The 25,592-nt window shown below is 41.2% G+C and overlaps 1 protein-coding gene and 1 non-coding gene across 3 annotated transcripts in view; one reads left to right on the top strand and one right to left on the bottom strand.

The window, feature by feature from the left end:
* The window catches only part of LOC124062041 (cytosolic carboxypeptidase 4-like), a 38,390-nt gene extending 16,616 nt beyond the window's left edge, over positions 1 to 21,774 (bottom strand). Inside the window, exons 1-11 of one of the 2 annotated variants that reach the window (XM_046394472.1) lie at positions 21,498 to 21,774; positions 20,065 to 20,152; positions 19,474 to 19,740; positions 15,621 to 15,704; positions 15,320 to 15,400; positions 14,927 to 15,075; positions 10,946 to 11,033; positions 10,468 to 10,600; positions 6,904 to 7,057; positions 6,281 to 6,461; positions 292 to 421 (exon numbers count right to left, since the gene is read on the bottom strand). In XM_046394472.1, the coding sequence (XP_046250428.1) occupies positions 292 to 421; positions 6,281 to 6,461; positions 6,904 to 7,057; positions 10,468 to 10,600; positions 10,946 to 11,033; positions 14,927 to 15,075; positions 15,320 to 15,400; positions 15,621 to 15,704; positions 19,474 to 19,740; positions 20,065 to 20,081 (1,284 nt within the window). In that variant the 5' untranslated portion in view covers positions 20,082 to 20,152; positions 21,498 to 21,774. Of the gene's footprint in view, positions 1 to 291; positions 422 to 6,280; positions 6,462 to 6,903; positions 7,058 to 10,467; positions 10,601 to 10,945; positions 11,034 to 14,926; positions 15,076 to 15,319; positions 15,401 to 15,620; positions 15,705 to 19,473; positions 19,741 to 20,064; positions 20,254 to 21,497 lie in introns of those variants that run through there. The other variant, XM_046394471.1, reaches the window with a different exon arrangement.
* trnat-agu lies at positions 20,245 to 20,318 on the top strand. Its single transcript has one exon. It is a non-coding gene; the product is annotated as a tRNA-Thr (tRNA).
* Positions 21,775 to 25,592: the final 3,818 nt, after the last annotated feature.

The following is a 25,592-nucleotide window of genomic DNA, read 5'->3' as shown; positions in this document are numbered from 1 at the left end:
CCTAATCTAACTGCTAAGTCTTGCAGCTGGAATGTCATCTATTCTGTGATTTTAAAAAATCATTGAACAACATCAGATGGATGCTTGTATAGGCTCAGATTAGAATGTGAAAGACAAAATGGATTTGGCTCTAGGACATAATCTTGTTTTTACTCACTTCTGCATGTTCTAAATACAACATTTTGTCATCTACAACTTCTTTGAACAAAGTATTTTTAAGCTGAACTACTTGAGTAATGTCAGTGTATCAACCTGACAACTTTACAAGATAGAAGAGCATGTGTAATTCACCAGTGGAGTTTGTCCTATACTGCTGAGGTAGTAGAGGAAGCCCTTGGCATGGTAGATGGTTGGACTAAGGATGAGGTCTGGTTTACACCACTGACGATTCAGATCCTCAGCGTTCAGATCACAACGAGTCCTGAGGAGACACACAACAGAAGACACAAACAGGACATTTTTACTGTGACTGCATTTGTTTGACTTATTTGGGCTTACTGTGTTATGGTATTGGTTAGGTTGCTATTCAGTGTATTTATATCGCGTGGTGCGTGTGACTGAAGAGACAGCAACCATGAAAATAAACAAAAAAATATAACAATGCATTTTAATTGAAAAGCCATTTAACTTCATCTGTGAGCTGCAGTAATTATTATTAAAAGTTGTATACCTGTTTTCAGTAGAGTTGTACAGCTATGCTGCAGCAAGGGTACTGACATGAGTTAATAAGAGAGAGCATATCTCATCTCTTTAGCCTCACTTCATTGGCTTCCTGTAGGATATGGAATAGACTTCTAAATCCTTCTATTGACTTAGGCTCTCAATAACAAAGCTCCATCCTATCTTAAGGACCTGATTGTTCTTTATTGCCTCAGTAGAATGCAAGTCTGCTAGTGGTTCCCAGTATCTCTAAAAACAGACTGGGAGGTAGAGCCTTCAGCTGCCGTGCTCCACTACTGTGGAACCAACTCTGTGTATGGGTCAGAGAGGCAGACACTCTCTCCACATTTAAGTCCAGGCTAAAAACATTCCTCTATGATAGAGCTTATAGTTAGGACTGGCTCAGGTAACTGAATCATTTTATAGCTATGCTGCCACAGGCTTAGACTGCTGGGGGACTCATCAGGACACAGGGAGCCATCTCTTCTCCTCTCCTTCTACACATTTGCTGTTCTGTCTTTATCTGTTATACTGTGCAGTCTGGCCTTGGTGTCTCACACTCTCTCTGTGCCTTCACAGATTTCTCCAGAGCTCCATTGACTGACACCAACCTCCACCTGCATCACCTCCTTCCCTGTGCTTCTGCCCTGCCTGCCATCCCTGCTCATCAACCAACCTGCTGCTCCTGCTTTCCCTGTTAACAGCCCAGCCTTCCCACCAGGAGCTGCCTCCATCAGCTCTCCCCTGACTGAACATTCCCCATCTGTCTCATATCTCATGTTGTTAACTGCTTTCCCGCCTGTACAACATCCATTGCACGTCTGCCCGTCCTGGGTGAGGGATCCCTCCTCTGTTGCTCACCCTGAGGTTTCTTCCATTTTTTCCTGTTAAAGGTTTTTCTGGGAGTTTTTCCTTAGTCGATGTGAGGGTCGAAGGGCAGAGGATGTTGCTGATGTTATGTTAAGCCCTTTGAGGCAAACTGCTTGTAAAAATGGGCTATACAAATAAAGTTGTCTTGTCTTGTCTTGTCTCTGGTGTCGTGTTTAGACCTTCTCCAGTGATGAACACCTGTTATTTGTTTGTTCTGACATTTCTTTAAAAACTTGGTCATCAATGTACTGTTAGACGTACTCAAAGAGCTTCTAATTCTGACAGATGTGTCCAGCATTGTCATTAGAATTGTTCTCTTCCACAATAGGGTTGAAATTTAAGTGATACAGAAAGGAGACATAAAAGTTTAATGCACTTTTAGCTGATATATGTAAATCAACAGGATCAGTAGTTCACCAGATCAAATTTTTGAATGATTGTGTACTGTGTCTCTGTGTGTGTGTGTGTGTGTGTGTGTGTGTGTGTGTTTGATCAACAATGTGAACTAAAACTGCTTTCATTTCCCTTTTTACACACTGTAATACCAATAACCTTCAAATCCCAGCTTACACATTGCTCCTTATCGATAACACAAGGCTCCTCAACACTGCAGTATCCTCCTCTGACTTTTCATCTTCTTCCTCTCTCTGGCCATCCTCCACCTCGTCTTCAGACAGCTCTAAATCTGAATCTCCCTCCACAATTGTTAGCAAAATCCTGGCTGCCTCACTTAGCACTCTGCTCCCTAATGTATTATAAATGGGGTTTAGTAAGTCCTGATGTCAACTGCAAAGGACATTGAATAAATGTTGAGTTGTGTTGTTCCCCCCTCGTTGGTACTATTATTAATTTTACCTTTCAGTGCTGTGTTATAGCTGTTGCTACACATGTCTGACAGTTTGTCTTCTCCCCGCCTCCCTTTCCTTCTTTGTGTCCTGTGCTTTCTGCACCCAGTTAGTCAAGGCAGATGCTCACCCACCTAGAGCAGGAGTCTGCTCCTAGGTTTCTGCCTTCTAAAAAACTATTTTTCCTCAACACTATTACCTAGTGCTTGGGGAATGTTGGGTCTCTCTGTATTGAACTGAATTGAAAATACATCACAATGGAAGATAAAAAAAATAATAAAAAACAAAAACTGATGAGGGAATATCCTATTCTTGCATTTCAAATGGTTCATATTCCTATTATGACCTGAAGCAGCCCAGTTTAACTCAGAAGTTCATGTCATGTCGTCTGTCTTAATAAACAAAAAAGTAGTCCAAATAGTAAACATAATTTATTAAACTCGGTTCTGTGAGGAGTCAGAGGCATCTGGCACTAATGTGAAGCTCTGAACCAGTTTCTGATACTTTTATCAGAAAGTAGCACGTTCATAATGATGTAAGAACCATTGAGGAAGGAGAAAAAATGAAAGTTGGCAACACCACAGAAACTACAGGTATCCTTATTGGTTATATGGGTGCTGCACAGAGGTTATCCCCCAACCAGCTAACCATTAAAAATTTTGTATGTGGCTAACATTAAGTTACACTACAACTTTTTGAGTGGACTATTGGCAAAAATATACTTGTGATTTTCACCATAGGCCATCCATAAATGAATATGAATTATACTAGTGTAAACATTGTTTTTTTCTTTGTGTTTTGCTTGTTTGACAGTGGACTTATTTAGATGGTGAAAGTGTCAGTTAAAAGGACAGACAACCTCACTGCTTCCAAACATAGCTTCTAGCTGAATAAGAAATGGGTCAGCTAACAGCTCATTCTTAACATGATAGCATAACACGAGCATAGCACCACTATTTGGCTGTTTTGTTAGCATGTCACAAATGCGTATTAGTTTATGCGTATGAATTTACAAATGTGTATTAGATTGGAATTTCTCTTTTCATTTTCGGTTTCCAAGGGGAGTTATCAACAGGCAACCATAATACAGACCATAATGTCTGTGGATACAATTGTGTGGACTTACAACCAATCTGAGCAACACAGTCAGTGCAGCAAAGCATGATGTTGTGCTGAATGAAACTTAAACAAGTTTAAAAATTAAATTAATAATTATTTGCTGCTATAAAAGTCTTGTTTATGTCTTTTCCTACACTGATGTTGGTACAGGACATACTGACTTTGTAATACACTAACTAGCTTTGGTAAGGTTAGCTATCCAGCCAAAGGGACAACAGTTGATGTATGTTTTACATCAACTTTTTAAAATTTTACCAAATTTGAAAATTAAATGAACAAACTTATGCTTAAGTTAAAAATGCTTATCACAGTGGTTGCTCATGGACATTGCAGCCATAGACACCTTAGTAATGGAGCAAGCAGAGCAGCTGCATCTCCACTACAAGGCTTGGGGTACCAAATGTGTGATTTTGCATCCCCCTCTTTTAGTCATTAAGTTTTTTTTAATTTTGAAACATTTGAACTACATTGGATCAAATTAGTGGAACCTGGAAAAATTTAACCAGCACAGGACACAAACCTGTCTTTTTGGGTTCTTTATTCTGAACAGCAACATTTGTGTTCAATTTGATCAAAAAACAAAATAACAAAAAAAAAAACAAGCAGTGGGGATGCTGCTGCATGTACAATACTGTTCAATAACAATAGGAACACGTACCAGGTGAGGACAATGTCACATTTAGACTGAACTGGTAAGGAATAACTTCCAGACTCTTCCTTCTTTAGTCTGTACTACAATAGTGGTAAACCTTTGAGGGCAATAACCCACTGGGTGTGACAAACCACTGAGTGCAATAACAATGGGGCGCAATGAAACAGTTTATTAATACCATTCAAGTGAAGTCAAATAACTGGTCAGTACAACTTAGTGCAAATAACCCTTGAGTGCAAGGGTTATTAGCTTAAAATGTGATCACTCAATCAATTTTAACCCATCGGACATTTCTAAATCTTTAACTGACTAATTATTTCATTAATACATTCTTCAAAATGTGTTTTGTCATTGTTATAATTGGCCTTTACTTTGTACACTTTAGATTTGTATTTTTCTACTTAGATTTGTATTTTCTTACTGAACTCATGTAACCTACTGTGTCCTTCTCTAATCTCTCTAGGTCTGTTACAGTAGTTATGCGCTTCAATAACAACATCCACACATGTTTGATACCACATTTCAGGAAGTGCACGTGAACAGTGGTTGGCCTGTTCACCTTAGAGATAGCAATGACCCTCGGTTGCAAGTAAGTCCAACTTCTGTACTGGGCAGACCCAGCCCACGAAGATAAATGTAAACCACAATCGGATATTCGGGCTCCTTCTGACTGAGATCCTGCGAGAGCCCGGTCACTCCGAGTCCAGCGCTGCCATACTTTACCTGTGACCTAAATAAATTGTACTTCTGTGAACTGAAGATCTCTCTGGTCAGTTCTTGGTCTTCCAATTAAAGAACCAAGCTAACATCATAATGACATTGACCTTTTGCTGTCAAAGTATAACTCTAAGTCTCTCTTTGCCCTCCTCCACACTAGCTATTCAAATGAGACTGGCTGCCTAACACAACCATATAACTACCCAGAATAACCCAAAGACACACACATTTCAAAAGCCCCACCCAGTATCCACCTGTAGGTTCTAAGTCTGCCTTTCCCTATAAGTGAAAGTTAGTATCACCAATATCCCTCCTGGTGCAATGTGCGTGATGTTGTGGGAAGCGACATGGTCACAGGATGGATACCAACAGTAACAGTAACAGAACAGTAATGCTGTACATACAGTATTCTATGTGCACAAAATAATTTATGCCACATATGAAATAACTGTTATTCATTGAAGTGCATCAGGCTTGTCTATATGTTCATTTGCAAACATCAAATGCTGATTTTTGTAGTGAGGACGTAGAAGAGATTTTCTTCTAATGACTCTTCCATGAAGACCATATTTGTACAAGTATCTCTTTATAGTGGAATAGTGTACCACAACTCCAGTGTCTGCCAGATCTTTTTGGAGGAATTGTGCAGTCAAACGTGGGGTTTGACTTGCTTTTCTCACAATCCTGCGAACTGTTCTGTCTGACATTTTACTTGGTCTTCCAGATCTTGCTTTAACTTCAGCTGTTCCTGATAACTGCCATTTCTTAATTACATTCCGGACAGAGGATATTGGCATCTGAAAACGCTTTGCTATCTTCTTATAGCCTTCTCCTGCTTTGTGAACGTCAACTATTTTCAGTTTCAGTGTTCTAGATAACTGCTTAGAAGAGCCCATGGTGCTGATTGTTGGGGCAAGGTCAGATGAGTCTGGGCATTTAAAACCTTTGAGATTGACATCACCTGGTCTTTCCAGACGATGATTGTGAACAATCCATGACACTGTCAGGTCTCAGCTTTCCAAAGTGGGCATTGCATGCTATAAACTCTGCAGGGTGCCCAAACTTTTGCAGATGTTTTTTCCCTTTTCTGTTATTTTCAGAGTGTAAACAAATGAAATAAGATCTGACTTTTTTAAATATAAGAATGTATAATCTGTAATTTGATGCCTTTTGGAGATATTTTCCATCTTTCCTTGGCTTCTTTTTGCACATTAAAATAAAATTTAAAAGATGATACACTAAAGTTAGTTTAAAGATGTACTTCCTTCTGGGATTATTATTGAAGTTTTATGCAATAAAGATGGTGAAATAGTTATTTTATTCAGTCTATCTTTGCAGCATTTCTCCATATCAGCCTCTAATCTGTGCCAGTTTGGGCTGTGAAATGCATTTAACATTGTTCATGCCTCCCACTCACATGCCATTGATGACTCCATCTGGGTTGAGCATTGGGATGAGCTTGAAGACAAAGGCCTCCCTCAGACTCTGGGCCACCAGGTCACTGCTACACAGAAATTCTAGGGTGCCCTTCATCACCCAGCTGGCATTGGACTCACCAGGATGGACACGGCCTGTTATCATGATACAGGGGCGACTACCTAGACAGAGATAGATTGTGTCTGTTGATATAATACGATATGAAAATTTGATATGATATGCAAAAATTAAGAGTTAATAAAAGACTTTCAGCATCTTAATTAGTAACAATTACTTGTTATCATGGATCACATCTGTGAAATTCAAGTATCAGGACTGTTGCTATACTCACTGGTACTTTGTTGATCAGTATTATATAGTATGTCAATAGTAATCAGTCAGAGCCCTCAGCCTGGAAAGCTGACAGACTGTCACAACAATACTTTTAAACAAATTATTCCTTCATAACTCCAACTAAGAATCACTGGCTTTCAATTATGTAATGAAAAACAAAAACATTAGATATCTGTCTCTGTCACAATGGATGGCCTTCTGTCTCCCCCCCTCTTGCATGCTCACACATACACCACACACACACACACACACACACAAAGGAGTACTCACGTAGCTGTTGCAGGTCTTTCCAGCTCCTACTTGCAGGACAGGCAGTGATGGTGACCACTGGACAGGCGTTTCCAGCCAGTGTGTCACAAAGAATCTGCTGCCGGAAAAAAATCTTGGCAGGATCCACTGATTTTTGCAGCACATTCAGATGAGCCTGACAGACACAAAAAAGATACAAATGTGTAGGCTTTGGTTCTGATGTAGCCTACACAGGCATACATGCATTTAGTGTGGTCAGATGGTATGAAAACTGACATGTTTTGAATTGCAATGACTCTGTACGCAGCATAAAGTCTACACACTGGACCTAAAACGAATGACTGAGATTAACTTTGAGGCATTCACATCTTACTGGATGAATAGTAAATCCTGTTTCCTAAAGAATAGATTTATAGAACTAACTTGCTGTAGTTTGGTTGATGGTGAAGATCTGCAAATAAATTCAAACTTGCAGCAGTTCAAGCATGATTATTGTAATTTTTCTTCAGTCTCGATCTCCTACCTACCTCTGTGCAGTACAACACTTTAACACTTAATGGACTAGAAAGAACACTGAATGTATACTAAGCAGCAATATCTTATATATATATATATATATATGTGTATATATATATATATATATACTGTATATATAGTTATCCGTATAGATATCAGTTATTACTTATCATGAATTGTGTGGTAGTGTCCGTGTACCCAGTAGTAAGTGGGCAACCGCAGGACGTGAGGCGTGTCCACTCCACTGCTCACTTCCTGGTTTTCAGTTTGTTTATAATGGCATTAAAAGAGCGTTGCTTAGCTCTCAGTAAGCTACATTTCATCGCTTCTGTCTGCTGCTTAACTTCTGAGTCCTGCTATAAAGAGACTTTCTATGTAGCCCTGTTCTGTTGTATTCTCTGCGTGCTTAATATTGTCCAACTCCAGGTACAAAACTCAATTTGTTGATGGTATTGCTACTTGACCAGCAACATACTAATTGTTTTTCATTATTGTTTTCTTCGTTGATGATGACCACCACTGCTGTTTTGTGTGGGTTTACTTTGTCCTTCTGGTTTATGGCTCTCCATTTCTGCATTATACTTCATTTATTTGATACCCTGCTCCTCTGTTAAACAGCTGTGTATAAGTGCGGGTGTATGTAAATATATATGTATATAAATATATATATATAACATTTTTGTTCTACACTATCGCCTTCCCCCCAAGAAATTTAGAATTATCCTTGTGCCTAGTGATTATTGTTGTTATTATTATCATTATTGTTGTGTTTTTCTTTGTTGTATTTCCTGTATGAGTACAGTGTTGGGTGTGGCCCTTTTGAACGGCAGAGGGTCGGTGGCAGAGTTTCTCACCTGAGCGTCTCACTTTCCCTTGATCGTGTGCTGTGGTGATTTTGCACTTCTTTCATGTTACTGCACATTTATCTTTGGACACGCAGTGTGATGAGTACTCTGTGCATTGTTTCCCTCTACTGTCTAGGGCCACAGCCAGCATTACTTAGCACTTCATTAATTTGGTAATGCGTTTGTATTGTATAGCTTATCTTATATTAAACAGTACATTTATATAAATTTAGTTTCAACTATAGTTTCATAAATGCTCTAATTTTAAGTGAATTATCCCTAATATTGTAACTTGAAAATACAGTATATATTGCAATAAAATGGGGAAAAGGGGGAAATGTCATCTCTGTCTGCCATTTGCTGCCACAGCAGAGGAAAACACAATAATTTAATAATCACGCCTTCTTGGTGTTGTTTTGGGGAACCAGTCACATAGAACAGAATAGAATGCCTTTCTTGTCATTGCACAGTTGTACAACGAAAATCATCTGCATTTCTTATTACTTAGTACTTCACTGGGTCACAATGTTTCTGGATGTTTCATCTTTGAACTGCGTGTTTTACAGACAGACATAATTGACATTATTGTTCTGGGTCCTGAACACCTTAGAAACAAGTTATCCAGTGATATAGCAATGCTAGATGGCTTAGCCGTGACCTCAAGCTCCACAGGAGTTATCTTTGACCAGGACATGTCCTTTAACACACATGTTATCAATATTTCAAAGACTGCATTTTTTCACCTCCATAACATTGCAAAAATTAGGCACATTCTGAGTCAGAAAGATGCAGAAAAATTAGTCCATGCATTCATTACCTCCAGGCTGGATTATTATAACTCCCTTCTATCAGGCTGCCCCAATAAATCTATAAAGGTAGACACCCTCTCTACATTTAAGAGCAGACTTAAAACTTTCCTCTTTGATAAAGTTTATAGTTAGGGCTGGACTAGGTCGGCCCCTAGTTACGCTGCTATAGGCTTAGACTACCGGGGGCCCCCCCATGACCCACTGAGCTCTTTCTTCCTCTCCCTCTCCTTCTGCACACATTTATGTCCCATTAATGCATATTACTAACTCAACTTCTTCACTGGAGTCCTTGTGCTTTCTCGACTCGCAGGTTCTCATGGATCGTGGTTGGACCTCCTGCTGCGGTCCTGCTCAAAACTTATGGCGATTACTACTGTTTAGTCATAATCTATTTTAATTTTGTTACTACTCTGCTACAGCTGCTACCTTTATTATTGTTACTAATATCATAATCACCATAGTTCCTTCTGTATACTTCATTGTCATTATCATTATCTACAGTTCCAATACTTCTGGTATTATTACTGCTGCTATGCATCTCTGCTTGTGTGCTCCTTCTCTCACACCCCACCCCCCTCTCCCTCTTTGTCTCTCTCTCTCTCTCTCTCTCTCTCTCTCTCTCAACCCAACCGGTCAAGGCAGATGGCCGCCCTTCTTGAGCCGGGGTCTGCTCCGAGGTTTCTGCCTTCTAAAAGGCAGTTTTTCCTCGCCACTGTCGCCAAGTGCTTGCTCAAGGGGGAATGTTGGGCTCTCTCTATTTACAATTTAATTAAAGAGTTTGGTCTAGACCTGCTCAAATTGGAAAGTGTCATGAGATAACTTTTGTTGTGAATTGGCACTATATAAATAAACTGAATTGAATTTGAAATTGTTTTTTTAATATTGTTCTCTTTTGGCGATCACTTTTTTAAAATATATTTATTTATTTATTTATTTATTATTTTACCTTCATACAGGTACAGTACATGCTTTGCCAACAACGGTTCTTACTTGTTCTTGCAAATAAAACAAATTTCAAATTTGAACTCAACTTAAGAGAACAAGAGTTAATAACTGCTTCTGGGCTTGGAGTGGCCAACACTGGTTGAATGGACCTAGCATAGTGGCTATATAAACATTCAGAAAAGAACACAGTTAACTAAAATTTATTTCAGCAGACCATTCAGTCACTTGTAATGACATTTCTGTCTAACCAGTCAGAAAGTTGTTCATAGCGCAGTTCTCCCTTAGGAGAAAAAAGGGGTAAATCCAAGAAATTACAATGTCTATTTTGAGAATAACAGGGACAGAGTTGTGCATGCCAACGTTACAGGGCAACAGACAAATATTTGGGTGCTTTGAATTTTTAACTTTTAACACTAGCACCAGATGCTTCACTAGGCTCATGTCGGCTAGATAGATAGACAGATAGATACCTTCAGAGCAGAGTATGTGTAGGGATAATGGTAGGCCAGGTAGCAGACATCCTCATTGTGTTTGAAGGTGATGGTGAAGGTCAGAGTATAAAAGGTTGTTCTCATTCTGCCCCGTGCTGGACAAAAGTGGTTTCTGGAAGAAAAAAATAGAGATAATAAAGACAAATAAGCTATGTGTAAGAAAAAGATCCATATCCAGTAGTGTCTGGAAGGTCTCTGTATGACTGGAGTATTTTGCTCCTCTTTTCATTCAAACAGCAATGCTGTTGAACTTTCTTTCAATGCAGTTTGAGCCTCTGTAAGTGAATCTAAATTATGCTATATCATCCGCTAAATTTCTAGGAACAACCGGCTGACAAAATCATCAGCTATATGATTAATCTGCCAACATCTACTCCACAGTAATGATATTTTGTCTGCCAGTGAATAAAAAAGAGATCTTGATTTTTTTCGCTGAATTTGTGCATTTTATTCATACCTGAAATAACAAACTTCAGCTCCACTCCTGACCCACTGCGGCCTACCTTCCAGAGCATCCCTTACTGAGTAGAGCACTGGCTGCATTCCTTCAGCACACACACACACACACACACACACAGAGAGAGAGAGCAAGAGAGAGAGAGAGAAGTCACAGCAGTAAAATTTGGGAACTAGCCTATCATGCTGTGGCTGTGTGTTCAATCCGGTCCTAACTGTTGGGGGGGGGGTACACAGACAGAGATACATAATAGCCCACAGAGTATTGGAATGACAATGACAGCATCAACAATAATCATTTTGATAGTTTTATTAACAGTAGTAATAATAATGATGCAGAAATATAATGGTAATAGCGATAATAACAATCGTCGGTGTCAAGCATGACCACAGCAGGAGGTTCAGACATGACCCATAGGACCCTGAGAAGACTCTGGGAAGAAGTTAGTGACATGTATTGATGGGACATGAATATGTGTGAAGGGAGAGTTAGAGGAGAGAGAAGCTCAGTGCATCATGGGAGATCTCCAGCAGTCTAAGTCTATAGCAGCATAACTAGGGGCCAGCCTAAGCCTGCCCTAACTATAAGCTTTATCAAGAAGGAAGGTTTTGAGTCTACTTCTGAACGTAGAGAGGGTGTCAGCCTTCTGGACCAAAACCGTAAGGTGATTCCATAGGAAGGAAGCTTGATAACTGAAGGCTCTGGTTCACATTCTACTTTTACTGACTTGAGGAACCCCAAGTCATCCTGGAAGCGTAGAGTCCTGGTTGGATAATAAAGTACTATGAGCTCTTTGAGATAAGATGGCGCTTGATCATTTAGGGCTTTTTAAATGAGGAGTATTTTAAAGTCTATTCTGAATTTTACAGGCCGCCAGTGTAAAGAAGCCAATACAGGAATATGCTCTCTAACATGAGTTTTTGTCAGTGCATGTGCTATGGCATTCTGGATTAGTTTGAGAGTCTTTATGGACGTATTGGGTCAGCCTGCTAACCGGGAGTTGTAATAGTCCAGTCTGGAGGTAATAAATGCCTGGACTAGATTTTCTGCATCATTTTGAATCAGAATGTGCCTAATTTTTGCAATGTTGTGCAGGTGAAAAAGGCAGTCCTTGAAATTTGAGCTATGTGTGAGTTAAAGGACATATCCTGATGAAAAATAACTCACAGATTTCTTACAGTGGGGCTTGACGCCAAGAGGCCATCTAAGGACATCCAAGGTAGCTATATCACTGAACAATTTGTTTCTAAGATGTTTAGGGCCCAGCACAATAACTTCTGTTTTGTTTGAATTTAGAAGTAGAAAATTGTCATCCAGGTTTTTATGTCTTGAGTGTGCAGGCCCCTCCTAAGGACTTTACATGACTCTGTGGTAGCCTCTGCTATTCACTACGCTGTGGTCTGTTGGGGACCGGGCAGCACGGACCGGGACAGGAAGAGACTGAACAAGCTGGTCAGGAGGGCCAGCTCTGTCCTGGGCTGCCCATTGGACTCTGTGGAGGAGGTGGGTGAGAAGAGGATGTTAGACAAGCTGACATCCATCATGGACAACACCTCTCACCCTCTGCATCAGACAGTGGAGGCTCTGAGCAGCTCCTTCAGCAGCAGACTGCTACACCCTCAGTGTAGGAAGGAGCTACCGCCGGTTGTTGTGTTGTTGGACTACATAATTCAATGGTCTGGTCCTCTTTTCCTTCCTTATGAGGACTTGTATGTAGCTGTATATTGTGCTGCATTTACTGTACTTGAAAATTGTTAATTTAATTTATTACTTCTATATTTTTTTGTAACTGTTTTTGCACACGTTTTGCTTTTTGCACTCTTTTTGTGTTCTTGGGAGCTGACACGACAAATAAATTTCCCCACTGCGGGATCAATAAAGTTCATCTTATCTTTTCTTATCTTATCTTATGAAGCATCTGTCACCCTCAGCGCCTTGGCCATTGTGAGGTCTACAGGCTGCTGTGGAACATGTACTTCCAAGGCGTAATGCACCTGGTCTGGAGGAGAACCATGCATTCAAGTCCCTGTTCCTCCACAACCTCCATGAGAGTTTCGCTACGACATTATGATGCACTGTCAAATAGGTGGCTTCACCATGTAGGAAATCAGGAAGTATGCACAGCTGGCATGGGAGAGGTGTATGCGATATGTATCCCAGTAGAGAGCACGAGAGTCCTGGAGTCAACTCCAGTGCTGGGGATCCAAGCCTCAGAGAAAGCTGACTTAGATGAAGGCAGAGCGATTGCCCTAAACAAAGCCCTCGACAAAGAAGCCAAGAAGGCAAATGGTATGATAATGGCCCAAGCTCCACTAGAAGAAGATCCATGGACCAGGACATGGAGAAACTGATCTGGATCAGCGTGATGGAAGATATAAAGCACCTGGCAGTCCTGGGCATTCAAGTCTTGGGAGAAACTTGATGTGCCGACTAAGTTTGTCAGACTCCCCAGGGGCCGGTGACAGCCCTCTGTTAGCATGAATAGGCTAGACACCCATACCCTCTACCACTAAGGTCTTCCTTGTAGGTTGGAGTTCGGAGCAAGGGAGGCCTAGGGCACTTCCTGAGGCCATTATTCACACCAATCGACACCCTGCTTTCTCATCGTTCTCGGTGCCAAATCCTGGCAGATGTACACCCAAACGGTGTGGGGTGCATTAGTGCCCTTACACTACTCGAAATGAATATGATTTCCAATACTTAAACAGAGGTTGCCAGAGTGATACTCACCCTCAGCAACCACTGCAGACTGACATCTGCAATGTGAACATCACACAGCCACCTCAAAACACTAACCAAAACAATGTAAGCATGTAAGAGGCTTACTGACAGTATATTTTTACATACACTGAATTTCTCCTCTGCATTTAACCCATCCATGGTTGAACACAAATGCAACACCCAGCAAATTACATGCAGTGAACACACACACACAGGAGCAGCTGCCTGGGCTGGGCTGCCTCCCCACCCAAGTCTTTTTCCTGCTAGTCTGGCAGGTGAATAACCAACGCTCTCCTCCTTCCAATCATTGTACATCATATACAGGCATATTCAAGGTCACAGGCCAGCATGGACATTGGCTGTCTTATACAACCGTGCTTTGCACACCAGTCTATGCCCACTCCATGGGCCAGCTCCAATACACTCCAGGAGAAACATTAACATGTAACCACTATTTCCCTTCCTTTTTCTTCTTCTTCCTCATCATTTTATGTTTGATGTTTTGGGATGGACTAAGCAAAAGAAACTGTGCTGTTTACATGCTTCACATCATAGCTAGACACAATTAGAACCTGTCTGCCAAGGTGTGCTTTCACAAAAATGGCTTCCAGTCATAAATCAAGGTAGATATCATGATATCACCTTAGCAATTGATTTTGCTCATTCACTGTCCACCTGCTGTTCATTTGCACTGTTTACCTCACCCACCCTGCACTACCTTACTTTTGGACTACCTCCAGAAAAATATTTATTTCACTTATTTTAATTGTGTTACCTTATTTTATTTTATTTTTATTTTTATTTTTATTTTTATTTTTATTTTATTCTTCAATTATATGTTACTTGTTACATTGTATGTATGCACCAATCACCAAGACAAATTCCTAGTAATGTGAAACCTCTTCACTTACATGGCAATAAAGTCTTTTCTGATTCTGATTCTGATTCTGATATGAGCTTTATTGTTGTAGATGCAGCTTGTGACTAAGACGCTGCACAATAACTCCAGAGTTAATTTATACAATACATAACACTATGTGCCACATGAAATGATGAAAATCTTGAATGAATCTTAATGGAGTATGTAAGTTTGTTTTTTCAACCCCTGCAAGTGTTAAGCTTACTTAAAATCACTGAGCCCAACCAGATACTGTAAATGGACATGTTTTGCATTGACAGTATATAGCGGTTTCAAACCAAGATTTCTTTATTGTATTCCTCCCCCATTGCCAACCCACCCATCCAGCCACCTTTTCTCACCATAGTTGAATTGGCTGTTGCTCTTTTCACAGTTGATGACATTAAAACGGTAGGGGAGATCTGCAACCATGTTACTGACTTCAAAGTAAAACCACTGGGTGTGCTGGGAACAGTTAGCATCCGCATTCAATATGAGGTCATATTCATATCTACAGAAGAGAAGAGAAAAGAAGAGAAAAATATGATATTGTGGCTTTGTTTAAATTTTACTTATTTATTTGGGCTTACTGAGTTACCTACTATTTATTTTCTCAGCCCTATGTTTAAGTCATAATAATAATAATAATAATGATAATGATAATAATAACAATGATGATAAAACCACATTTGTTTTTCAACGATTTATTTGACATTGTGCTCACAGCGTGCGTGCGTGTATGTGTGTGTCCATACCTGCGGACCTGAATAGCCTTTCTTAGGTTCCCACACTCGAACTTAGAGAAAAACCTCAAGGAATCAGATGGACACTGAAGACTGATAGAAGAACAAGCAGCCGAAGAAACAGAGATGACCGAATCAATTTTAGGGCCTACAATGTCATTCCCATTTGAACAGCATAAAATTACATTTTAACAAAGAAATTCATGTAAAACAATAACAATTTTAACCTCATCTTGTAAAATAGATGGTTAAGTAAACAGTTGTGCTGGGTGTGTATGCTGTATGGTGTTGTTGTATATGTGTTTTTACCTACCTATCATCTTCCAGGTCAAATACTACCCTGTTGAGGATATCACCAGTATTCAGGAAACGTTGGACATCTTCAAACACTTTCTGCCTGATAAAGACAACGATACGTACGTGCACAAATATTAGGTCCATTCCATGTTCCCTGTCTACTATGAAGTTTCACTAAGCACATTTTTATCATGCGCTGGAAATTTTATAAAGTGTAAGTATATGGGCTGAGACTGATGTTGATCAGAAAGTATGCCCGTGTCTCACTTTCTGTCATGCACACAGAAGGAATGTCACTCAATCGAACAATCAAACACAAGTCTGTTCAATACGGTTTGAAGATAAAGAAAAGATCCTTAAAGCTTCATGGAAAAAGAAGGAGGTTCCTATGTTTATATTACACTTTATTACTTATTACTTAAAATTCTGATTTTACATTTCTACTTTGATGTACAAAATTACCATCTAAATATCTTTTCCACCTCTGGCTCTTATTGTAAATCTAAATATTGCATTTGGCTGTCAGTTCCACAGAAAATTGTTCATGTTCTCGTTCATGTTGAGAAAATGGAATAATGCTGGAATAATTCACAAAGCCACAATCAGCTAAACAATGAAAGTCTTCACACCAAATGACAAAATCTGTAATTGAATTCATCACCTCTTTCTCAGTTACAAAGATGGGAATTATATTTTTCTTATTATACTTTATACTTTGTCTTAATAGTTATAATATATATATAATTTTACATTGTTAGATGTTCATATTAAATAGGATCAAGGTTAAATTAATGACGTAAATGTGTGTAAAAGTACTCCTTGTGAGCAAAGAGCTCAGGCCCCAGGCACATCATCATGCCCACGAGGAATACTCCACCCCTGCAGTCTGCCTGTTCTGGTGATCTACAGCAGCTCCAACCAGGACCCTGATGTGGATCATATTTTATGGGAAAAATATTTCTCCCTGATGTCCTCTGGCAGATCTGCCTGAACTCTCTGCGATTTACATTGTTTCCTGATCAAATTTTACTTGTTGCAAATGCAATGTTAGCTGCCGTTAGCTAGTCAGCTCAGTTAGCCATGCAGTAAGTGGCCCTATTAGCTGACTCTGTGTTTCCCAGACCTGAACACTTCCTCCCAGCAGTCCAATCTGATAAGCTGATAACATGGCTAACGGAGCTAACTAGCTTAGCAACAAGTAAGGCTGTCTATTACGCAACTATAAATCAGTTATTTATGTAGTTATTTTCTTTCTAAAATACAATTCAGTTTCAAGCTATTTATTTATTTGTTTGTTTTGTTTTTTGTTTGTTTTTTTTAAATAGTCAGTGACAGATAGCTTCAGAAAAATTCTGTGCCAAATATCCCTATTTCCCAACCTTTGGGCACACTGGAAAGTGGATGAGCCTGTGCTCACAAGCACTGTGTACTAACCCTCGAAGGCTTCCAGATGTTTATCTAATCTGATGAAAGTGGGCCCTTAGGGAGTTTAATCTTAAAGTCCATGTAAAGTAATTTTATAATGTGTTTTGAAAGAAGTCTTGAAATTTGCATTACACCAAAGGGACAGGAGCTAAAATTGCTTGTTTCAGATAGAGGGTAACAAATGTATGTGTAGACTTGGATATAACAGAACCACTCTTTTTACTATTTTTTCTTGTGATATTGCAGCAAGATTTAATATTCAAGATTTTATTTGTCACACACACGATCATACACAGTACAATGTGCAGTGAAATTCTCTTTGTACCTGCTACCAAAAATAAGGTAAGTAAAATAAAATGAGTAAAATTAAAAATTAAATATGATAAAATAGAAACCATATGACAAATAAAAATAATACAGTATTTACATCTAGTGCAGGTGGGAGTGGGATTGTTCAGTTTAACGCTCACTGGGCTTTTGAGAGGAAGCTTTTCCTCATCCTCTCTGTGTTGGTTCTCAGGCAGCGGAACCGACGGCCTGATGGCAGCAGGGAGAGGAGTGAGTGTCCGGGGTGATGGGGCTGCCTGAGGATCTTCTCAGCTCTCGACCTGCATCTTTTGGTGTAAATGTCCTGCAGGTCAGGTAGAGTTGTTCTGGTAGTCCGCTTAGCTGACAATCAAGCAATCAAACACAATTCGGTAGTCCGCTCAGTTATGATGTCAGCTGAGCGGACTACCCTCCTAAGGGCCGAGAGGTCTGCCCATCCATGTGGTGATGCTCCCACTCAAGATGCTCTCAGTGGTGCAGGTGTAAAAGTTCCTGAGCACCTTGAACCTGAAGTCTCTGAAGGTGGAACAGACGCTGCCTGGCCTTCTTAACAGTCCTGTTAATGTGCAGTGTCCAGGACAGGTCCCGTGTGATGGTCACACCGAGGTATTTAAAACTGTCCACCCTTTCCACCTCAGACCCACTGATGCAGAGTGGACGGATGTCCTTCTACTGCTTCTTCCTGTAGTCCACAATCAGCTCCTTAGTTTTGCTGACGTTCAGCAGGAGGTTATTCTCCTGGCACCAGCTCTCCAGGTGGGTGACCCCCTTCCTGTAGGCCTCCTCCTTGTTGTGGGAGATTAACCCCACGATGGCTGTGTCGTCAGCAAACTTTATGATGGTGTTACTGTCTGATGTGGACACACGGTCATGTGTATACAGGGAGTACAGCAGGGGACTCAGCATGCAGCCTTGGGGGGATCCAGTGTTGAGGGTGAGGGGGGATGAGCTATGGGTGCCCAGGAGTACCACCAGTTTTCTGGCAGTTAGAATCTGTGGATCCATCTGCACAGGGAGGAGTTCAGTCCAAGATCACACAGCTTAGTGACCAGCCTGGAGGGGACTATGGTATTGAATGCTGAGCTGTAGTCCACAAACAGCACTCTCACATAGTTCCCCATCCTAGTGTCTACGTGGGAAAGTGTCTTGTGCAGCAGGAAGGTTATGGCGTCATCTGTGGATCTGTCTGGGCGGTATGCAAACTGAAGGGGGTCCAGGGTGGGGGGCAGAGAGGAGGTGATGAATGTTTTGACCAGCTTCTCAATAACATTTCATCACCACAGATGTGAGGGCTATGGGGCGATAGTCATTGGGATTACTGGGCTGGGCTGTCTTTGGGACGGGGACTACAACAGACTTCTTAAAGCAGCTGGGAATCACACACTGTAAGAGGGAGAGGTTGAATATCATTGTAAACACATTTGCGAGCTGTTCAGCGCAGGCTTTGAGGACTCCACCGCTGATGCCGTCAGGCCCCACTGCTTTGTGTTCATACTTCTAAACAGCCTCCTCACCTCCAGCTCCGTCACAGTGAGCGTCTTCTCTCTTCCGGCTGGGAGCGCAGCTTCTTGTCTGCTGCCCAACTCAAAGCGTGCAAAGAAGTTGTTGAGCTCATCAGCCAGCGAAGTGTCAGCCTCAGCTTTAGTATATCTTACACATGCATACATTTGACCAAGATATTCCTTTTGAAATTTGATTAAGCCGCTATTTAATTTAACTGAATTATAACTACCATGGAAAATAGTACTGCCAACTTTGCTCGCCTTTGTCCGCAGATAAGTTTGGTGTATCTACATGGTATTTTGAGAAATGCAATACAGGTTTGTTCTTAAATGAAATGGTGAGGGTCTCAGTTACTGCCAGGGCTTCAGTTACTGCCATTTTTCCAGAGCTACCAGCAGGAGATGGCTTGGTTTATCTGTATTTGCAAGAGCCCATAACCACCCTGGGGGTACAAATAACCAGCAAGTATGTTTTCAAAATTAGGCTCCATAGATGTGGATTTTTGGATTTTAGCCACCTCCCATGTCCTCAAAAATACCAAATTTAATTTAAGTTAATTTTATGTGAACAACATTATTCCTACACAGTTAACTTCTATAATGAGCATTTTGTACCTCTGTATGTTGGGTTTGCGTGGGGCAATGGGTTCACATCCTGTGGGTGGTAGATGACCCCAGACATCAGGGAAAGCCAGGATGCTGAACCCTGGAATGGATCTGGTTTTGGCAGCTGCAGCATGGTACAGTTTTGGTTCATGGTAGGGGATGCAAACTCTGTGTTTTTCCAATAACCTGTCAATCATCGTACGATGGTAGGATTCTTCTGCTCCCTCCTGCACATCATCCTGCTCATTCACTTTCTGACCTGGGGGGGCTTCTTCTCTATGTGCAGAATACAATATTATGTTCAGAGAGCTAGAAATCAAAGGCAAAAAGCAAGTTTGAAAGAAACATAAATGAAACTGCAGGAACCCAAAACAAAGAATACAAAATGAAAACTAGGTCAGGACAGCAACAGTTACAAACCAGCCATACAATATCCCTTTTATGTCTTGCTGCCACAGTGATCAGTAGATTGTTAAAAATGAATTCTCTCAGACATACATCATTTGTTTTTGTGTTTTCAGACTACACTTTCTCCACTATCACAGCATGGCAAAAATTGGCCAAACGTGCATGCAGAGAATACAGAGAGTTTTAGCGTACTTTGCCTCTCTAACCATGGTCCTAAAACTGGGGCTGGTGCTGAGGATGCTCCTGTGACCGTGGAAATCAGGAGTGTAGTGTGTAGCAGCTGGAGAAAGAGACATAGAAAATACTGCATTACTAGTAATAAGTGCCATCCAGAAAAAGGTAATCTAGGCTTGACTGAAAAACATGTGTGGAGGTGCCGTGGCTTAGTTGGTTAAAGCGCCTGTCTAGTAAACAGGAGATCCTGGGTTCGAATCCCAGCGGTGCCTTTGCACTATACTCCACCCTAGACTACCTCCAGAAACATATTATTTTACTTATCTTATTTTATTTTGTTTTTACCTTATTCTATTTTATTTTATTCTTCTATTATATGTTACTTGTTACGTTCTATATGAACCAATCACCTAGACAAATTCCTAGTTATGTGAAATCTCTTCACTTACAATGGCAATAAAGTCTTTTCTGATTCTGATTCTGATTCTGATCCATATGAAACATGCACAGGGCTGTTAAATCCATTATATCATTTAGAGGTGTAGTTCCCTGCTGTTCACTTTGGGAGCGCAATAGACTGTTTAATGGGGCAGAGAGACTGATATGTGTGGCCTTCCTGTCATTTCCCCCTAATATCACTTACTGAAAATGTTCTGAAAACATGCTGTGAGCTGACTAGCAAGTCTCAACTTTGAGGGGGACACTTTTTACATATATATTACATATTTCATAAAACCAACTGGGTCCTGAGAATATTGTCTAATGTTCAGTGTGCTTTGGTACTTTCTGGATAATTGTATGAATGCCCTGAAAAGATCACTCGGTAATTGCTAGTCGGCGAATTGTGTATTACTGAATTAATGTAACTAACAGCTAGTTACTGCTAATGGCTGTAAGGCAATAAAACAGCCAGCTGTTCAATTCACTATTACCTCCTCTTGTAAGTTACTCAAGGCATACCACTCTCAAACCTAGGCAGATGTTAATGTCTTTATATTTGTACCTTTGGTTGAGATCACATACACAACACTTTTTACATATATTTGAAGTATAACAAACTACTATGATGATTAAAAGTGTGACTATGATTTGATTGGTTTTTAGGGATAAGATGGGTGTGCATCATGAGAACTAATGTGCAGGATCTAACTATCTCTAAAGCAAGCATCACTTTTACCCAGTGGCAACCAAGCACCCAGAAACAGAACTGGGCTTTGAAACTAAATTAACAAATTGGCCAAGTAATGTAATTGCTGAGTCACAAGACAGACAAAGGCCCAAAAAATCACGTACATTACTTTAGTTGGTGCTGTGCTGATCATGCAGTGTCTTTGTATTACAGTAAGTTATCTTGTTGTTTCTATGTGGGCGTTAGTGTGGATGCTGGTCTTCTAAGAAATATTATATATGTTATATATGTTATATTATATATAATATGAGCTGACTCTGACCTGGTATGCCTCCCTCTGTGCACACTTCTGTCTCTGAGTAAGACCTTGAAAAGGAGGGTGACCAGTGACTGCTGGCACTACTCCTGCTGTCCGTTCTGGAAGGGTGAGGAGACAAACTGTTGAGCAGCACAACTTCCTCATCTGAAGAAGACGATGATGATGCTGTTGTTGAACTCTCCTCTGGCTCTGAAATCAAATCCAGCTCCTGTGAGAGACAGATGTTGGTCTACATGTAATTTTCTGAAAGGCCAACATGTCTTCAGTATCTGCTCAAGTGATTCTGATATTTTTATCAAGGTAGGTAAGTACATACATACAAGGTATTAAGTACATACATCGACATTCTCAACAGGTTTTAATGAACAAAAACAAACCCTGACTCAAGTCACTGAGTGTTTTTGCACATTTTCATTTTTCTACTGTCAGGATGGGCCGGATTTTCCCTCACTTGTGGTTTGTCTCTGTCTTGTGTCTCCCCTCCCCATCTGTCTTTTCAGTCTGCTCTGAGCTGGACATATTCCCCTGAGTACTGCTTCCTGCCTCTATACCTGCACACCTGCTGAACATTACCCACAATCAGCTCCTCTCCTGTCTGCTGTTTAAGTGTTCTTTTATGTTTTGAGCAGAAAAGCGTATTCCTGGACAGTCTGTAGCCTCTTTCAGAGTGAGACACCCCTCACTCAACCTTATGCTACTAGACTGGTCCCCCTTAATGATACTGTATGTCATGGGTGAAAAAGACAAACAGTTATGTTGAGCTCTTACAGATGTTAATAACATCATTTGCATGGTCCTTCCATTAGCTGTAGAGTAGAGCCACTGCTCTGCCCCAACATTGAGAGGAGCCAGTGACACGCTGGAGGGACTATGTCACGCGGCTGGCCTGGGAATGCCTTGGGGTCCACCTGGAAGAGCTGGAGGAAGTGCCAAGGGAGAGGGAAGTCTGTGCATTGCTGCTCAAGCTGCTGCCTGATAGAGCTTTTAGTGAGGACTCGCTCAGATAATCTCTGAACCATTTTATAGCTATGTCACCGTAGGCTTAGACTGCTGGGGGACACATCAGGACACAGGGAGCCATCTCTTCTCCTCTCCTTCTACACATTTGCTGTTCTGTCTTTATCTGTTATACTGTGTAGTCTGACCTTGGTGTCTCGCACTCTCTCTGTGTCTTCACAGATTTCCCTCTGCTTCTACCCTGCCTACCGTCCTTGCTCAGTAACCAACCTGCTGCTCCTGCTTTTGTTGTCTATGGTCCAGCCTGCTCTCCAGGAGCTGCCTCCATCAACTTTCCCCTGACTGAACATTTCCCATCTATCTCATATCTCATGTTGTTAACTGTTTTCCTGCCTGTACAACATCCATTGCACGTCTGCCCGTCCTGGGTGAGGGATCCCTCCTCTGTTGCTCACCCTGAGATTTCTCCCATTTTTTCCTGTTAATGTTGCTAAGATGTTATGTAAATTCCTTTGAGACAAGTTGCTTGTAAAAATGGGCCATAAAAATAAAGTTGTCTTGTCTTTTCTAATAACTACATTGATACGATCTGCCACAAGGCTGGTTTCCCAGGCTTCCCCAGCTGTGTTGAGCACTCCTTGATGATTTGGAGTAGATACTGTGTGCCAAAAGGGAAAAGGAGAATCTCCATGTGGTGTGGCTAGACATGACAAATGTATATGGTTCAGTATCGCACAGGCTGATCGAGTTTGCTTTGCAGTTCTTCCACATACCAACCAGCATCATAAACAGGTATTTCAGCACTCCTCACATGTGTTTCTCTCTTGGAGCCTTAACAACTGGATGGCAACAGCTGGAAGTCGGCATTGCAATGGGATGCTCCATCTCTCCATTACTGTTTGTCACTGCATTTGAAATTATCCTCATCTGAGCTAGGCAAGTAGCAAAAAGCCTAAAGCTACCAACTGGCAAGAGATTCTCTGCACTGAGAAGCTACATGGACGATGTAAAAGTCATTGTACAGGCAACCTGTGCACATCAAGATGTCTTGATGAGCTGACAACAGGGGCGAGGTTGAAGATCAAGTCTTCAAAATCTCAGAGCCTCTTGCTCCGGGGGGGAGTGAGGACTGACAAAGTGGTGTTCACTGCAGGAGGTGAAGAGATCCCAAGGTTGGCAGAGCAACCAAGCCGGAGCTTTGGGAGGGAACACACTGCAGAGCTCTCAGACAGACAAATAGGGAGACTGGCACTGAAGCAGCTGGCTGATAGGGATTGATAGCCTCCAGCTCCCAGGAAAGTACAAGATGTGGTCAGGTTCACATTATCCCACCGGATCATGTTGTCACTCAAGGTCTGCAAGATTTCACCATCAGCCATCAGTAGGATTAAAAGAGCAGCCAACAGTTTGATCAGGAGGTAGCTGGGTCTCCTTCATTACTTCTCTGACTCTGGCCTCTTTGGTAAGGTCCACTGAAATCTATCAACCTTAGGTACAGGCAGTAGAAAACCTACCTCATATTTGAGCTGAAGGAATCCAGGGATCAGCTGGTATGAAGCGCAGAGGCAGTCATTTGAACAGGGGACAAGTGGACAGCCCAAGTAGAGGTTGACCAAGCCATCAGCAGGCTGCAGCACAAAGAGGTACTATTGAGAGTGCATAGCAGCCAGACAGGACTGGGTTGGGGTGACCCTGAGCAGTTCTTGTCAACAGCCACAAGGGAGCAGAGGAAGACCATGGTTGGCAAATAGGACACACAGGCAGAACAGGACCGCTGTTCCAAGTGCCCATTGTGCAGCAGCACAGGCCTCCAGCACATTCTGTCAGGGTACAAGGTTGCCTTGGCATAGGGGTGCTTTAGGTGGAGGCACAACCAGGTGCTATGGGAGCTAGCTGAGGTACTAGAGAACTGCAGGATTGGAAGGTCATCATTGTTGACCTCACTGTCCCATAAGAGGGCAATGAGGGAATACCATCAGCAAATGAGTTCAAACAGCTGAAGAGAGAGCTGACTGCAGGGTGCAGGGAGGCCGGCTGGAGAGCATCAATCCATCCAGTGGAAGTTGGATGGTTTCCTAGGGAAATCAACGATCCAACCGTGCAGTCGGAGTATCTGGGGCAAGGCTACAAAGGGCCATTAAAGAGCTGGCAGAGGAAACTGTGAAGTCAAGGTGTAGGTTTTGGCTAAGGAGGAAAGATGGCATGTAGATGGTAGTGAGAACAGCTAAAAAGATCATTGGTGTCCCCCCCATCAAGGATATCTACATACATGTTGCATCCGCAAAGCCCTCAGCATTGTGGATGACCTTGCACACCCATCACGCAAACTGCTCACTCTTCTGCCATCTGGGAAAAGATACAGAAGCATTCAGGCTCTTACAAATAGACTATACCACAGCTTCTTCCCCCAAGCCTCAATTCACAGAGGCTGGACTGAGTTCACTACACAACAAAACATGCAAATTGTCACCTTATACCTCGTTATGTTTACAGCTATTCTATCACACTTTATACCGTTTACACTGTGTACAATACTGTCCCTACTTGCACTTTATGAGTGTCTCAAACATTCCATAACACAACCATGTTCTAGTTGGTGCTGCTCCTTGTTGTTTGTATCTATAGCCTTTGTGCAGTATGTATAGTCTTGTATAGTCCTGTGCTTTATGCATAGTCTGCACAGTCCTTGTTCACTATGTATAGTCCTGTGCTTTATGTATAGTCTTGCTGGTTTGCCCTATGCACAGTATGTATATTTTTTTAAACACAAGTAGCACCTGGTCCCCAGAGGAACGCTGTCTTGGTTCACTGTTACTGTAAACAGCTGAAATGACAATAAAAACCTCTTGACTTTACTTGACTAATGCCACGTTTATTTATATCACTGAACTTTTATTTCAATTCAATATAATTCAGTTTATTTATATAGCACCAATTCACAGCAAAAGTTATCTCATGACACTTTCCAATTAGAGCAGGTCTAGACCAAACTCTTAAATTTTGTAATGTATAATGCCACATTTATTTATTTTGATGTACTTTTATTTCATAATGCCACATTTATTTATTTCATGGCACTTTTATTTCATAATGCCACATTTATTTCATGGCTCTATTTATTTCCATTTCTAATATGCAAAT

Source organism: Scatophagus argus, chromosome 7 (genome assembly GCF_020382885.2).
Source record: "Scatophagus argus isolate fScaArg1 chromosome 7, fScaArg1.pri, whole genome shotgun sequence".
Classification (NCBI taxonomy): domain Eukaryota; kingdom Metazoa; phylum Chordata; class Actinopteri; family Scatophagidae; genus Scatophagus; species Scatophagus argus.
The sequence above is the reverse complement of the archived record's forward strand: the minus strand, read 5'-3'. Positions and strand labels throughout refer to the sequence as shown.